This window comes from Pituophis catenifer, unplaced genomic scaffold (genome assembly GCF_029215685.1).
Source record: "Pituophis catenifer annectens isolate HBS135680 unplaced genomic scaffold, rPitCat1.0.hap2 SCAF_1, whole genome shotgun sequence".
NCBI lineage: Eukaryota > Metazoa > Chordata > Lepidosauria > Squamata > Colubridae > Pituophis > Pituophis catenifer.
Window position 1 is genome coordinate 224,972,643 of NW_027256881.1, and position 16,978 is coordinate 224,989,620.

Below are 16,978 nucleotides of genomic sequence, written 5' to 3' on the forward strand. Positions count from 1 at the left end.
CACAGTAATAATATACGTAGTAAATGACTGGCCTTTATCTTAGAATTTTTTTATGGTTATGTATGTGAGACAAATTGTTGGGATACAGACATAAGAAAATATTTCACTTCAGTGTAGTAAAATATTAGAGTGGTCTGCATACACTTATTATAGAATTATGTTTGCCTGCATGCTTTGTAACTTCTTTGTAATTATAAGGTCAGAGATTATCCCCCTATTTTACATCAGTTTTAAAGGTCAAAGGGATCACAAATGTTCCAATATTCACAGAAGTTATTAAGGAAATGATAAATATTTTATTATTTCTCAGCCAATCAAAAGCAATTCATTGATCTTAACAGAATTTGAAGAGCACATTTATGTTATATAATATACCTTTAGTTGCCAAGATACTAAAGCTATTAATTCATTATTACCAAAGACAAGAAATTTAGCAATACCCATATGAGGTATGCTAATTTGGATTTTCAGATTGTGTTCATTACAGCTCAATTATTACATAAAATTGGATAGTCCCATACTGTTGATTAGAAAGTACTTTAGTAGCATTAGCTCCCAAGAATAAAAATGTAACAGATATCAACTATTTCTTTTCTCTTACTTATAAACATGTTTGCTCAAGTAAAAGTTTTATCCAAAATACGTATATCATAAACAAATATTTCCTCCACATTTAAGTCACACAGAATAGTTAGTTGTTTCAACTTTTAAGTAAAGGAGGTAGTAGAAGCTACTCTGGCTTGGCTAAAATATCCAATATCCAGACATTTAGAAAAGCCATATAAAGTTATGGCATAAGGAATGCTGAACTTCATGTCATAAAAATTAAGTCAACTTCATTATCAAAGTTCATAACATGGTTCTAATTTTATTATTTAGTGCAAAATAACTGTCTTTTCATCTTCAAGGAAAATAATGCATCTTCAAAACTTCAAAGCATCTTCAATCATCGCTGTCACTTCCAGAATCACTTAACTGGAGATCATTTCCTAAAATCAAAACAGCAAGTTACACCATAGTAAAGAAGCGTTCGCAATCAAACCCAACAGCGCAATCTGAATCGGGACTGTGCTTTTTTACTCCATATGTTGCTTTTCTTTTTACAAATAAAGGCACAGGACTTCCAATCACTGATCTCTGATTGTCTTTTAATCCTAACACATAGGATCCACCAGGCTTTAAATAACTTTCAACATTAATCCACCTTATTGAACTTGTCAATTAAAATAAGGGCCAGCTTTTTGAGAGGGAAAGTACCTAGTTACAATCGATAGCAATTTAGCCTTCACAAAAAGTATGAGGAATGGAACTACAGTATCACATGCAATAGAATGGACAATTGCATTAATAATTGTCCTTGTCATAGTGCTGTTTGGTGGGTGGCAATATAAGTAAAATACTAATTAGGAGAAGCAATATAGCGTTTGTTTTATTATATGTAGGTCAGTTGAGAAAGAAAGGGTAGCTGGCCAGACATATAGGTGTACTTAATGATGAGCAAGATTACAAACTAAAAGGGAAAGTCTATGAACACATATAGTAATATTTGGGGAGAAAGGTTCAGAAAATCATATATATTCCAGATAATTTACAGCTTATACACTCTATAAATTATTAATACTATTAATACAATTAATTCTGCTTCTGGTTACCTTTTTAGGACAGAATTGTACAGTGTCAGAAGGTGGATATCTGAATCTGATCTAAATTTATAGAGTGTAAATTTAGATCAGATTCAGATATACACCTTCTGACATTGTACAACTCTGTCCTAAAAAGGTAACCAGAAGCAGAATTAATTGTATTCAGTGTGGTTTTAATGTTTAAACTTTAAAATAGTAACATTTTAGATATACTTTAAAGACACTACGATTTTTATCATAAATGTAGACATGAGAAGTATAATTTGCAAATAATATGTTCCACCCAAGGACGTAAATGAAATTTCATGCAATTCTATTTATTTCAATAGAATAGAATTAAAGCAAAAAAAAAAAAAGAAGAAGAATTCTTTCTAGAAACATTTCAATGGCAAGTTGTGACATAAAATCAATAAGATTGGAGGGTCATCAGTTCTGTATACTGGCTATGAATACTTGAGCCAGAAGCAATTTGAAACATGTTTTTTTTTACTTAAAATTTGCCCCATATACATTTTGCTTCTAGGGCAAAGAAATGTATTAATGTGTCCTTAAATAAATTTCTTTGCCCTAGAAACAGCAAGGTTTTGATTTAGGTAGGATTAGCACTATATGTTCACTTTACATCCCAAATAGGTGAGAAAACAGCCTAAGAGGACTGAACATGCTTAATGCTATGATGAATAACTGGGAGGAAAATTTTCGACAGCATGAGAGAATGATTGAATAGCTAGAAATTTGAACAAAATAATTGTATCATTTGGCATTTTGTTTGGGCTCTGTTAACACTATAAGGTTGATGAAGTAGAATTGTTGATAACTTATAATGCAATATTGCCTTTTGTGGCAATAGTAAGCCAGCTTACTATTCTTGAACTTTCTACATAAATATTATATAATGAAACATATGAGAAATTTGAAAGAAACAGTTAATTTTTAGTATTAATTACCCCATATTTCTATACCTAAATGCTTCTTTTATTTAAGGCATAGTTTATATTTTGCTTCTCACTGGGTTTTCTATGCTATCACTAAAAGCTTTTAAAAAATAGTTTTTCAGGTGGCCCAGGAAATGACCATATATTTGAACAGAATAGAATAGAATAGAATAGAATAGAATAGAATAGAATAGAATAGAATAGAATAGAATAGAATAGAATAGAACAGAACAGAACAGAACAGAATTCTTTATTGGCCAAGTGTGATTGGACACACAAGGAAATTGTCTTGGTGCATACGCTTTCGGTGTACATAAAAGAAAAGATACATTCGTCAAGAATCATAAGGTACAACACTTAATGCTGGTTTAACTTTTGCTTTATTATATTTTTTGCCTTATCAAATTCATATTGAGAACCTGTTTGGTCAAGTGGTTAAAGCACCAGCTTAGAAAGTGGGAAACCATGAGTTCTAGTCCCACCTTAGTTATGAAAGCCAGTTGGGTGACCGTGGGCTAATCATCCTCTCTCAGCCCAATTTACCTCACAAGTAGTTGAGGAAAATATATTCCAGTAAACTGAATTGACCTTGTTGATACAGTGAAATGTTTTAAGAAAGCCAGTTTTCTTTCCAAAATTTAATTTTGTCAATGTTCAAAACATCAAGATTTTCTTCTTATTAAAAAAGTCTCACGGACATAGTAAAATTAAATGAATTGCCAGGAAAATAAATAACTCTTTATTAGTATTGTTATATAATCCAAGGCGTATTTATAGAGAACACTGGAGTTAATAATGAAGTCCGACAATAGTGTAACTGAATAAAAATACAATACATAGATACATACAGATTAGCACAAGCTAAACAAATGATTGGTTGCATCATTTTTGGCTGGCTTTGACAGCTAAGCTACAATTTATGTTCCCAATGTTCCTGATTATATATGATATCCCAGAATCAAGCAGGAAAAATCCTTTGCTCTATTTTTGGATCAGGAAAATACAGTAGGAGTCTACCATTTACCTAGGACATGTCAACTTGCTTGTATTTTACCTAAAATGTTCCATTTTGGAGAACTGTATATAAAAAAACAATTGCCCTATAATTCTACAATCATTTATACTTCCTATCTATCTAGTTGCTTTGCTTTAGGTTGTGATAAAGGCTGGTTTGTTATAAGGTAAAAGGAAAAAAATGTCATGTCTTATATACAAATCAGTTCTTAGCAAAGCAGCCCTGGAGATAAAATAAACATTTTTTACTGCAGTGAAATGTGAACTATACTGCAGAGATCATTTCTGAAATTTATGAATGCTTCTAGACAAAATTGTTTTAAAACCCCAAGTCCTGAAACCAATCGTAGGTGATATCATCTGTGCTGAATTGTTTTTAACCATAGTCTTTCATTTGGCATAATGAGAGGTCAATGTAACTTTTATCCCACCTTCTAATCCAAACTGCTGTTGTGTAACTTAAATCTGTGCCTGGAAAGTTGTAACTAACAGCATGTGGTTTCCTCATGCCCAAGTCTATCATAGCATGCTTTGTTTCATTACTTACTCAGTGTATTCATCAAACGGCCGCTGCTCTCTTGACTTCTGCGATATCCAATATCCACATCTGGGAACGCCTGTTGGGATACTGTCATCATGGGATGTGGTGGCTGCAGGTGTGGCATTGACAAGGGAAGCGATAGCTTTGATCCTTCTTCTTCTGAATCACTAGAGCTGTTTTCACTACTTGATGAAGCGGATGAACTCTTTGATTCCGATGAACTATCAGAGCTGCTCATTTGCTCTATGACTTTAGCTTCTGCTTTTAGCTCTGAAAAATACGATGTAAAAAAGGAAACAAAGAGAATGTAAGACAAAGGCACACGTAATCACAACGTTCAGTTCACAAACCTGATGGGAAATCATTAATTATGTGGTACAGAGGGATGCGGTGGCTCAGTGGCTAAGACGCTGAGCTTGTCAATTGAAAGGTCAGCAGTTCAGTGGTTCAAATTCATAACAAATTATGGTATAAATACATTCTCATAACCTTTGGAACCTGTGATTCAATCAATCCTTACTTTGCTTCATCCTTAATAAGACTGAATCAATTTGATCTATGAAGCCTGCTCAGAATATTGCTAACCTAGAATAGGGTTTTGTTTGCTACTGTGCCATCCTGTCAAAAGTTGATCTACAGTGAACATATAATTGGCAGGATTTATTTTTCCCAGTCAATTTGGCCCTTCCCAGTGCAGGTAGATCAGAGGTGGGTTTCAGAAGGTTCTGAACAGTTCTGAAGAACAGGTAGCGGAAATTTTGAGTAGTTCGAAGAACTGGTAAATACCACCTGACTGGCCCCGCCCCCATCTATTCTTTGCCTCCCGAGTCCCAGCTGATCGGGAGGAAATGGGGATTTTGCAGTAACCTTCTCCTGGAGTGGGATGGGAATGGAGATTTTACAGTATCCTTCCCCTGCCACACTCACCAAGCCACGCCTACAGAACCAGTAATAAAAAATTTTGAATCCCACCACTGAGGTAGATCTACTAAGAATAGCAGATGTAATTGTTACAGTCATTTGATTAAACTCTAATAATTGTTGCCTAATGGGCTATAGAGGGATGGGACGTTTTGCCATGATATTTCTACTGCTATCACTTTAAAAAACAATGATAAAGCAGGTTTATTCATACATATTTTGTATTGGCTCCTCAGGGCTTTACATCAATATTCAAGATTGATCAAATAAAGAGAGGTTTGGGGACCCTTTGCCAAGTTTTTTCCCAACAGCATTTGTGAATAATCAGTATCAGTTTTGTGCAGAGGCCAGAATTGAAATTAATTATTGATGAATCTCCTTAAGGAAAATCATAAAACATATTGAGCTCTGCTTCAAAAAGCCTCCTTATATTTGGAGTTTTTCTTCCTTTTTCAGAACTGATATTTTCTCTTTTTATCTATTTTTTTTTCTTTGAGTAGAGATTTCAGCTTTGGGAGCATCTGATCCAATTCTAACCTCTGTAAAGATAAAGGTTCCCCTCGCATATATGTGCTAGTCGTTCCTGACTCTAGGGGACAGTTTTCATCTCCGTTTCAAAGCCGAAGAGCCAGAGCTGTCCGAAGACGTCCTCATGGTCATGTGGCCGGCATGACTAAATGCCAAAGGCGCACGGAACGCTGTTACCTTCCCACCAAAGGTGGTCCCTATTTTTCTACTTGCATTTTTTACGTGCATTCGAACTGCTAGGCTGGCAGAAGCTGGGATAATTAACGGGAACTCACCCCATTACGCGGCACTAGGGATTCGAACTGCTGAACTGCCAACCTTTCAATCGACACGCTCAGCATCTTAGCCACTGACCCACCACATTCCTTCAATACCAAAGAGTAAAAATGGTTGAAGGATCAGAGACATTCACTTTTTTCTCTATGACAATATCTATCTATCTATCTATCTATCTATCTATCTATCTATCTATCTATCTATCTATCATCTATCACAATCTCACCAAAGATCAGCACCAAACAATTCAGCATTAGCAGCAAAAGATCTTGAATTTTGCATGTGTCCACAGCCTTTTACTTAGTTTAGGTGGTTTCTGTAAGGTTGCCTTCCAGTTTAATTTTTAATTCATTAAAGAATACTTTTCTGCCTGTCTGATTTTATTAAACAGAGTCCATTTCACATGCCCTGACCAGTACTAGCCATCCATTTTGTAACGCAAAACAAATCTCTTGTCATTCCTATCCACCACACCCCACTCCTGGAAGATCCTTCCCTGCTGGGTAATTGTCAGGTTGGCAGAATGCTGGGCAATCTCTTTGGAATCTTGTGACTCAGGGAAAAAAAATCTTAAACAAAGCATTCAACCTTAGAAAAGAAACTCTCCATTTTAATGTAATCTTAAACACCCTCCCCTGCAGCAAGTGGGTACTTTTTTAAAAGCAGCTATTGAGGAAACTAAATGACAAGATTTTCCAGTCAGAGTTGAGTCACAAAAGAAACACCTGCCTGTATGCTTTTTCCCCCTCCCCTGGGTATTCAAGGACTTTGCCTGAGAAGAATGCCCTGGCCCTCAGTACAACAAACTACTATTTTTTTTTAACATTAATTTATCACCCAATCAAGTTCTTCCTAGTCATCTGCCACGGTTTTTAGCTGGAAGCTTATTCTATCTTACTTTATGTAAAGTAAGTATGACAGTACTACTATTACCAACGGAAGGAAGGAAAAAAATGGCTCGACTTCCAAGCCATTCAAAGGAGTAAAATTCATATTCAGTATGATCCAAATTTTGTTGAAAAGCAGCATCCACAGAAAATGGAACCCGAGATCTAGACAACCACAAGGTAGCCATGCAAAATCTTAGTGAAAATAAAACCATAATCTAATAGAAAGGAAAAACTTTCAATGGGATTGCCTCGCCACACCTATGCCAGCAAAAGCTCCGGACAGCTCCTGATCTCCGTTCCTTCTGTCGGGACCTGAAGACTTGGCTGTTCAAACAAATAGGCTGACTCTGATCCCGGGTTTTATTATTTACTATTAATTAGTTATTTGGTTTAAAATGGGATTTTATTGTACTTGTTTCTTAACTTGTTAACTTTCTTAACTTGTGTTCGCCGCCCTGAGTCCTTTGGGAGAATGGCGGCATATAAATACATGCAATAAATAAATAAATAAATAAAAGGGTCATGCTGCTGGCCCCATCAATCAGGCAATTTGGGCTGGCGGAGTCCAGAAGAAGAGCCTTCTCTGCTGGGGCTCCTGCCTTTTGAAACATCTTACTCCCTCCCCCCGCCCGAGATCGGCTCTCACCCTTCTGACCTTCTATAACAGCCTGATGACCTGGCTCTGGCAGATGGCTTGGGGCTGCAACAGGGGAGTATCACACTGGAGGTGGTTTATGAATTAAGAGAAAATCCCCCTTCCCCCCTCAAGTAGATCCTGCTCCCTCACTCCACATCTGTAACTACAGCTTCACTTGGATTCTAGTTCTATTTTTATTGTTTTTAGAAATATTTATCTTTTATAGTTTGATTGCTTTTAATGTTATAAGCCTTCCAGAGTCACTTCAAAGCAATATGAATGGCAAACAAATTTAATAAATAAATAAAAATAAAACTAGAGACTGTTATCAAAGAAAGTAAAGAATGAGGATAGTGACCAAGAGAATATATAAACAGGATCAACATGACTAGTGAATCCAGGTAACAGACATAACAACTCAGTTATATATCTGTGCAGTATAGCATGAGGTTTTGTATTATTATACCACATGCTTATTTCTACTGCTGGCAAGAATAAAGGATCAACGAGAAGGCTGATATATAGTGTATTGCAACCAGTGCAGTAACAGAATAAAAAAAAAACTGTACTATAGCTCTCATAACCTTTGGAGCCATGAACAATAATTATTATTGAATTTTAATCCAAACAGGAGGCATGAATATCCCTCTCCTCTCCCTCTCCCTCTCCCTCTCCCTCATATGAGGGAACAGCTTTTACTATAGTGAATTCATCTACAGCAGGGGTGTCAAACTCGATTTCATTGAGGGCCGCATCAGGGTTGTGTTTGACCTCGGAGGGGCTGGGAGGGGCATGGCCAGGGGGTGAGCCAGCTCGACATCACTCCTGTCTGGGGTGCCTGTGGTGGCCCGAGCACTCTGCCAGCAAAAACAGGCTCCACGGCCTCCTGCAACCCTTTGCACATGGCATTTCCAAGCTCCGTTTTCACTGGCAGAGGGTTGCAGGATGCTGTGGCAGCTGAAAACGAAGCTCAGGAGCCTGTTTTTCCAGCCCCAGAGCCTTGAGTTTGACACCCCTGATCTAGAGGATGGATGAGCATTAGGTAAATATGTCTAGTTCATAGCTAAACATAGGTAATAAATCCTTTTAAAGTGTTTTAATCATTCTTCATCAAATATAAATATCTGTACCATATCTAAAGCACAGTAAAGACATTACATATTTTAAATTTTTATTTAGCTACTCACCTGGTCATACTCAGATATATTACAGAATAGCACCTAGAACTATTCTGGTGATTCAGGTGGCATGCAAGTAAGAAATTAAATCGACAGAATTGCACAGAATTTCATAATAAGTTGTTTCAAAGTTTCAAAACAATAAGTTGTTCTGCCAACACTTCATTCCCAAAGCGTTTTCGCCCTTCCAGAGGCTTGAGGAAAGCCTCCAGAGCCTGGGGAGGCCTAAAACGCCCTCCCTCACCCGCTGTGGTGCAGCAGGCTAAGTAGGCCATGCCCACCCAGCAACGGGGCAGAGAACTGGTTGCTAAATTTTTTAATGTGCGGGGGGCGGGGGAGCATGGGAGTCATATGTGCATGTGGGGGGGGTCGTGCGCACATGCGCAGGGGGCCGTGCATTGCATTATGGGTGCCGGCACACACGCTTTTGGCATATAAAGAGAAAAGGATTAGCCATCACTTATTTAGCCCATTGTTTTACTATGGTGGATGCTGAAGAGTGAATTTCTTATGCACAGTAAGCATGGAAATCAAATAGGCAATGGTAAATTCCATGGCTTTCACTATTTCTGGTCCACTATATTACTGTGCTAGATTTGCAAAATGTTTTTCTATGCACTTAAAAAAACAAGCTGGTGGATGGATACTACAGAGAGTATTCTCTGAACTCTACATGCCTTGTGCCTGCCAAATCTTTGCTCATAAAAGGGATTGGCAAAGCAGAAACAAACCTCAATTCTGAAGCTTATTCACAATAATATATTCTATATAGTGCAGCACCTAGATGCCCTGGGCAGATCCTGAAAAAGCTAGACAGGATCCTATGGAGTTTCTAGATACTCCATAGGAAATCTTGGGACTGTTCACTAGACTGAGAAATTTTTAAAAAATAATCTGAAAAAAATCATAGGAAACCATTTTTGTAAGTCTGCCAGGAAAACTACATGAATAAACTATGTCACGGGTGTCAAACTTGCCACATCATGTTGCCATCACTTGAGGTATTGTGACATTTTTCTCTTCGCAGAGCTGGGGTGGGCGTGGCCTGCATGTGATGCATCCAGCCCCTGGGCCGCCAGTTTGTAATCCTGAACTATGTAATCCTATGTAATACCTGAATTTAATTCAAAGAAATCATTTCCATTTTTAAATTATTTGATCAAGACAAGAATAATTTAAAAGGCAATACATCTGGATTCCAGTATTTCAATGCAGGTAGTCCTCAATTTACGATCGCAATTTACGTTGCTACGTGAGAAATTTAAGTGAGTTTTGCCCCATTTTACAACTTTTGTGTTTTTACGACTTCACATTTGTTAAGTGAAGCACTGCAGTTATGATTAGTAATATCGTTGTTAAGTGAATCTGGCTTTCCCACTGACTTTGCTTGTCAGAAGTGGATAAAAAATTATCACATAGCCCCAGGATACTACAGCCATCATAAATATGAACCAGCTGTCAAGCATCTGAATGCAATGGGGATGCTGCAATTGTGAAAAATGGCCATAAGTCACTTTTTCAGTGCCATTGTAACTTCAAATGGTCGCTAAATGAAATAAGTCGAGGACTACCTGTATATGGGTGTGTGTGTGTGTGTGTGTGTGTGTAGTTATATAGCACCTTCCTCTACACACAAGTAAACCTAACAAGTCAGCAAATTGAATCGAAAGATAGGTTAAAAACCTTCCCACGTTATATATTATTCTGCATACAGGCAGGGTATCCGTTATGAATACGTAATCATATGAATCCCAGCTGAATCGGAAGCTGCTACCCTACCCCGACCAACTTACCTTCTCAAGAACAACTTAAGCAAAGAACTTCAGTCTCCAAGTCTTCAATTTACAGAGTCACTCCACAATCAGTGTCTCAAGGAATATAGCTATAGCTTACCTCTTTCAATATCGTCCATAGGAGAAGGTGAAGACACCTTTTCTTTTGGTGGAGAAGATTTGTGGTTGTTTGGCATCTTATTGGTGTGTTTCATTAGCTGTTGCTGGTGGTGCTCAATACGAGACTGCACCTTGCTGCTGCCTTCACCTCTGCATCAGATCATAAAAAAAAAAAATGTAAACCTTGAAAAACATGTAATAGTTTGCTTTTCCAACACTTTTCCAACATATACAAAATACACGAACTTCTGAGACACGGATAAATATAATGTCTACTACCCATAATACAGTTGTTACAGACTAGTTATTTCATGAACATATGCTGAAGTTTTTATTAAAAGAAACAAGTCTAAACTTGCTCATTCTACAGGAAAATAGTTAAATTTGTTCCAGTATCCAATATTAAAGAGATAGAGCATGCTCAGAAATGGGGTTAAAGAAAACAAATAGGAGTTGTCCGAAGACAGAAGACAATAAAAAAAAAGATTCCCTTTTCTCATTGAAATATTCCAAAATAAACACCTTACATTTCAATAGCCACTATACAAGTGATAGGAACATGCAGTAGAGTATAAAAGAAAGAAAATTAGAAGAGCTTTGAACCTCCATGCTTTCTCCTCTGTTTGGCATAACAGTAAGGGATATCTGAAAGCTGCTGCTACAGCTTTCAGTTTCAATTAATCATAGTTTCAATTTACAGCTAAATTTAAATTTACATCTGAATCATAAGCTATGGTTGATATTAAAATCCAAGCAGAAGTGACAGCTTTTGCATTGCAAGTCCTACTTACTCTGGAAAATGGGGAAGGGAACACATATGAGGCCAAGGCTTATCAGAACTTTTATCCCAAAGCAACTACCACATTTTAAGAAGGAACAACTTGGCTATTTTTTTCTACCCACCTGGTTTTCTTCACTGTGATATTGCTACTAAGTTTCTCTAGTCTACATTCGCCAGTGTCATGGTTAATTATTAAGATGCATTCTTTTTGATATGGCTTCTTGGAACCCTTGAAAACTGTTACTGGTGGAGTAGAGCCCTATTTTAAATCAGAAAAGAATTACTAGTATCACTATAGGATTTTTTTTCTTTCTCTCTTAAGGCAGAGCTCTGTATTTTATAATAAAAAGCGCTCACATTTCACACATAGCCTCAAAAGTCTCTATTTCATTGTAAAAATGAAAAGGGAAGCCTAACTTAGGATTCACGTTTCATAATGAAATTACGATTTTCAGAATTCAGTCCAGCCCATTTAATTCCTCGCCTTTATTATATAACCACGAAGAATTTCATTCCATCTCCTTAATTAACATCCCTCCCCAGTTATGAAAAAGCAAGTTTATGTTTGCATCAGCAACTGCAAGCCATTACTGCCATGAATTACTCCCTTTTTTTTTACTGTTGAATTTTCTATCAAAATTATAGTGCAACAAACAACTTTTGAAAATATTAGTTTGCTTCAAGATTACATACTGCAATTTTACAGTTCTGTTCTATCATAGAAGAGTAATTATGGGGGTTTTCTAACTTACTGTTTACTGAAAATATTTTGATATCTTAACAGAATTGAAGATGAATCTTCCTCATCAAAGGGACTATTATATGTTCTCAGTAAATCAATAAATCAAGCCTGCTTCATATGTCTCAAATAACACAAATCATATTATGTTGTGAGGGGTCCTTGGTGCTCTCTGACCTTGCTTGTTTTCTTGCAGACAGTTCATTACCCAAAATAGGTAACATCATCAATATCAAATCCCCTGATCTACAAATATTCTCATTTATCATGTCATGTTGTGCCTGCTACCTGATCTTTCCTACTTGGTTCATCCTATCAGGTGTGGCCAAACAAACCAGGAACTCCACACTTAACAAGGAGAAATGTAAGTAATGTTTGTTCTTGACTTATGAAGAGGAAGAAGCTAGGAGAATTAGGTAACACATGCTTGCCTGCTTTTTGAGAAGTTCTGACTGGTAGGGAACAAGAACTGGGAGTAATTGCACAATTTGCATAGCACCTTTCCTTAATTAGACTGTCCAAAAGTTGAAGGTTTCTGGCTTATCATAAAAAAAAAACAGTAAAAGTTGCTTTGCACATCTGAGCAATGGAGTCAGACTAAAAAAATAAGAAAAATAAAGAAAAAGGTATTGTTTTTGGCTAAAGAATGAATCAGATGAAAGATCCATTAGAAACTGAGAAGTAAACAATGAAAAGAAAAAAAAGTATTACAAAAATACAGAATAAATTTTTCAGTATGTTTGACATTAGCAAAAGCTGCAAACCATGGGGGAGCTTGTCTAATCAGAAATGAAAAGCCATATACATTAAAATGAAAAGTTGGTTTTTAAAGACATCAATATAGATTCTGCATCTCAGGATCAGATTCAGAAATAGAAATTTGGTGAAAATAGCCCATCTGCACAGTCTACCTTGATAATTATATTCTTCATGCACTTACATAAAAGTAAACACACTTAAGATATAGCTATGCCCTTTTAAGGAATACAAAAATCTTACCTCAATATTTGGCAACATTACTGTTACCTGTTCACCTTTACCAACTTCAAGGTTTCCTTCACAAGATGTATCAATTGATGCAGGTTTGAAGTCATCTGAATAAAATCATAAATATTTATGATTCCATAAATATTGATCAACTTACAAGATAAATGGAAAGGTTACATTATTCAATGGAAATTTTTTCTACTAGTAGCTTATCTGTCTTGTTTAGTCTTATTCAGAAGTCCTTAGGAGTAATCCACTACTTATTATAAATTAATAATTAAGTTCCTATACCACTCAATTCCTAGTGCCTGGGCTGTTTACCAATGGTTAAAAAAAATAAAACAAAAAAAGCCCAACATAGAACAAGGCCAAAGATGGCAGAGATAACAAACCTTCATGGCAACAAAGAAAAAGAAAAAAAGGGGGTTCAATCATGCTCAACAAAGGACTGGGAAAAGAGCCAGGTCTTTAGGGCCCTTTGAAACTTATGGGGTGTGTGTGTGTGTGTGTGTGTGTGTGTGTGTGTGTCTGTATCTATGCATTCAAACCTCAGGGAGAACTTCACTCCAGAGGGCAGGCACTGCTACAGAGAAGGTACTATTTTTTTTGCATTTCTAAGCAGCACTCTTTTACAAAAACATGTCAATCAATTTTAAACAGATCTCCATTTCTAACTAATTATCACGTTCAACAGAAAATAAAGAACTAAAATTCAGAAAGAGAAAAAGATATATTTCAAGTTTCAAATCCAAATAATGCCTCAGCTGCACATTCCCACACCCATATAACATAGGAGTTACAATTTTGGTAATGCATATTAATTCCAGTGGAATTAATCACTGCTCTGATCCAACCTATAGCTCTCCAAAGGTATACTGATTAGGGGTACTATCCAATACATATACAGGGCTTTAAATTATGGAAAGGCGATGTCAAGACATTAGATGTCAGGTTTATCTTTTGCTAAATAATACTGTGCGCACCTTAATGAGCTGAATAAATGTTTTACTCTAGTTCATATTTGTATTTTATAAGATTAAAAAATTACAAACTAGTTTGTTTACTTCCAGGATGCTGTTGCATTTTTTTTATCTAAAAATGTCAAATGTGCCCTTGATCCTGTTAACTTGTTCTGTTAATTATTGACACTGCAGAGTGCTTAAATTTTAAATAAATGTATCCCCAGCTTTCAAATTGCAAGCCCTTAACCTTACAAGCTAAAAGCTTAGCAGATCTAGTCTAAAGTAAATATACATCTTTAGGTTACAATTCTGTAACAATAATGACAGTTGCGATAAATATAACAGGATCCACTGCCAAATACACTTGCCCTATATTGTACAAAATACGCTGTCACACCCCAAAATACATACAAGCATTCTAAAAATTGGATCTTTTCCATCTATACTATGAATAGAAAAATAAAATTTGGGTAGTGATAACTGGTTTATATTCCTCTCTGAGCTGAATTTAAAATGTTTAAAAGCACACAGAAGAAAGTAAGTAGAGCACTTATATAAACAAAACCATTTTTAAGAATCCAATTCAAAATACACTGTTCTACATCCCAGTATTTATACCTGAAATATGCTCTCATCTATAAAAGCCCACCTAGCCAGGAACTATTATTCAACACTTGTCTTTTATGAGATAGGGAGGTAGTTGGGCAACCTCTGGAAAACCAGCTTATTTCTCAAAACTTTCTTACCTACCCACCTACCCACCCACCCAAGCCACAATCCCTCCAATTTAGTTTCCCTGCCAATCACCTCCCAGTCAACTTCACCAGGTTCCCCTTATCCGTTTTTCGAAATGCTCTTCCCTTTATAAAAAAAAGAAAAAAAAGCAGAGGGCCTCTTAAACCGACTAAGCGGAGAAGTCACAGAATGAAACCGATACATACGTTTAATCCCCTTATGACAGGCGAGCTTTCCTACCGCGATTTTACTCGATACCCGAACCAAGGAAAAATCGGGCTGCTTTTATAATTACATCCCTTGAACCTGGCTCTTTCCCCTTGATCCTCCTGCGGGAAAAGCAGCCTGGGTCTGAGTTTTGCTTCGCCATCTAAAACAAATCCACACCCTCAACCTGTGTTTGCGTGTGTGTGTATAAATCCATACCCTCAACCTATATATATATACATATATACATATACATATACATATACATATACATATACATATACATATACATATACATATATATATGTGTGTGTGTGTGTGTGTGTGTGTACGTATGTATGTATGTATATATATACATATTTATACACACATATATATACATATATATATATATATATATACACACACACACACACACACACACATACACACTCGGTGTGTGTGTGTGTATTGGTTGAGGGCGTGAGTTTGTATGTACTGTATATATACACACATACACACACTACTGTCCCTTCTCCCTCGAAAGACTCCCGGCTTCTAAAACGTCAACAGGGGCACAATTTAGGCTTTTGGGCTAAAAACAACCAGGGTTAACGACGAGTCCTGAAAAATGCGATTCCCTTGGCACAGATTTTGTGTCTCCGTCCCCGAAGTTTACACATACACACACACCACACAACCTTCTCTTGCCGGTCTCTTGCCATACGGGTTGCCTTTAACAGCCGAGGGGTCCCCACTGCTCCTAAAGCGGGAGCTCAACTCGCGGAGCCTTCCCAGCAAGCCTCAACTTTTCCCCACCGCCCCTTTTCTCCGCCTGCTTCAACCCCCCCGTTAAAGCTCCCGCTTCGGACTCACAGCGCAAGGTGTGGAAAGCGCAGCGCGGCTGCTTCTCGAAACTCTCGCCCAGCAACAGGACGCGCTCCTTGCTGTCGAAGAGAGCCCGAGCCGAGCCGTTCATCCCGAGACCCCCGCTTCCCGTTTCCTTCCTCTCTCGCTCGCCTCCTCACTCCAATAGTTGCTTCCACTGCCCTGGTACATCTCTCGCGCTTGCCAGTGGGGGAAAAGGGGCGGGGCTGCCGAGCGAGGCCACGCCCCGTGTCAGACTACCCTCGCTCCTCACTGGATGAGGAGCTCCGAGCGCCGCCTTCCTTTCCTCTAGAAGCGGAGAAGGATCAGGGAGCCTAGAGAGAGGCGACGCGAAGAGAAACGGCCTCCTCTTCCTATTGGCTGCGACCGTCTGGGGAGGTCATGCCCACTGCCGGCCAGTGGCCGTCGGATAAAGCCGTCCCCCCGCGTCGCTGCGCTTTAGGATTCTAAGGAGGAAAGACGTGTTATGCTAATGAGAACTGCGAGGAATAGGCCCGCCAATGGGAGGTGGCGAAAGCGAATCTCTCTCGCTGAGATGTGGAGAGCGCCGATTCTATTGGCTGGAAGCGCTCGTGATCTCACAACCGTTGGCATAACAGCGCCATAAACGTTTCCGGTCGGGAGAAGAGGCGGGTGAGAGAGTTGATGCCGACGTTTAATGAGTGGGGGTTTTTTGGGGGGGGGGGGGAGGGTGAGCGGCCACGTCGTGCCCGCAATGAGCACTTTGTGACGCGGACAGTTACTAAAATGATGCTGGGACGGAGGGAGGGGAATAACGTGAACTGGCTTTTGTAAAGAATGACACGGGATTACTAATTTCTTCATTTTTCTTCATCTTCATTTTCTTCATTGATTTCTCGTTTACTTTTATAAAGTGGCTTTTTAAAAAAACCTCAATCTCTCTCACAGTTAAGCCCAGGTCCCGGTGACCTATGATTTTGTCAGTAGTTCGAGGGTGATTTAGCATTAGCTCCTTCGATTGTTTTTTTTTCCCCCCCGCCACTATTTATATAATTCTGGGATTTTGGCAGTGGTGAAATCCAGATTTTTTAACTACCGGTTCTGTGGGCATGGCTTGGTGGGCGTGGTGTGGCTTGGTGGGCGTGGCAGGGGAAGGATACTGCAAAATCCCCATTCCCACCCCACTCCAGGGGAAGGATATTGCAAAATCCCCATTCCCTCCCCACTCTGGGGCCAGCCAGAGGTGGGTATTTGCCGGTTCTCCGAACTACTCAAAATTTCTGC

The 16,978-nt window shown here is 38.1% G+C and overlaps 1 protein-coding gene across 2 annotated transcripts; it reads right to left on the bottom strand.

Moving 5' to 3' along the window:
- Positions 1-273: 273 nt before the first annotated feature.
- On the bottom strand, positions 274-15,903 carry EAF2 (ELL associated factor 2). Of its 2 annotated transcripts, none has more exons than XM_070957092.1 (6): positions 15,722-15,903; positions 12,975-13,069; positions 11,359-11,495; positions 10,457-10,605; positions 4,140-4,403; positions 274-989 (listed from the first exon to the last, which is right to left on the bottom strand). In XM_070957092.1, the coding sequence occupies exons 1-6, from the start codon at positions 15,822-15,824 to the stop codon at positions 943-945; spliced, it is 795 nt and encodes a 264-aa protein (XP_070813193.1). In that variant the 5' UTR covers positions 15,825-15,903; the 3' UTR covers positions 274-942. The 2 variants fall into 2 exon arrangements, with proteins under 2 accessions (XP_070813193.1, XP_070813194.1); XM_070957093.1 differs by lacking the exon at positions 15,722-15,903 and adding an exon at positions 15,547-15,565.
- Positions 15,904-16,978: the final 1,075 nt, after the last annotated feature.

What these genes read in the sequence shown, in the direction of transcription:
- EAF2 (XM_070957092.1), bottom strand. Translation starts at nt 15,824, where the DNA reads ATGAACGGCTCGGCTCGGGCTCTCTTCGACAGCAAGGAGCGCGTCCTG. An exon ending in CGCTTTCCACACCTTGCGCT is followed by an intron (nt 13,070 to 15,721) that starts GTGAGTCCGAAG and finishes GATTTTATTCAG; the next exon opens with ATGACTTCAAACCTGCATCA. An exon ending in ATCACAGTGAAGAAAACCAG is followed by an intron (nt 10,606 to 11,358) that starts GTGGGTAGAAAA and finishes GATCTGATGCAG; the next exon opens with AGGTGAAGGCAGCAGCAAGG.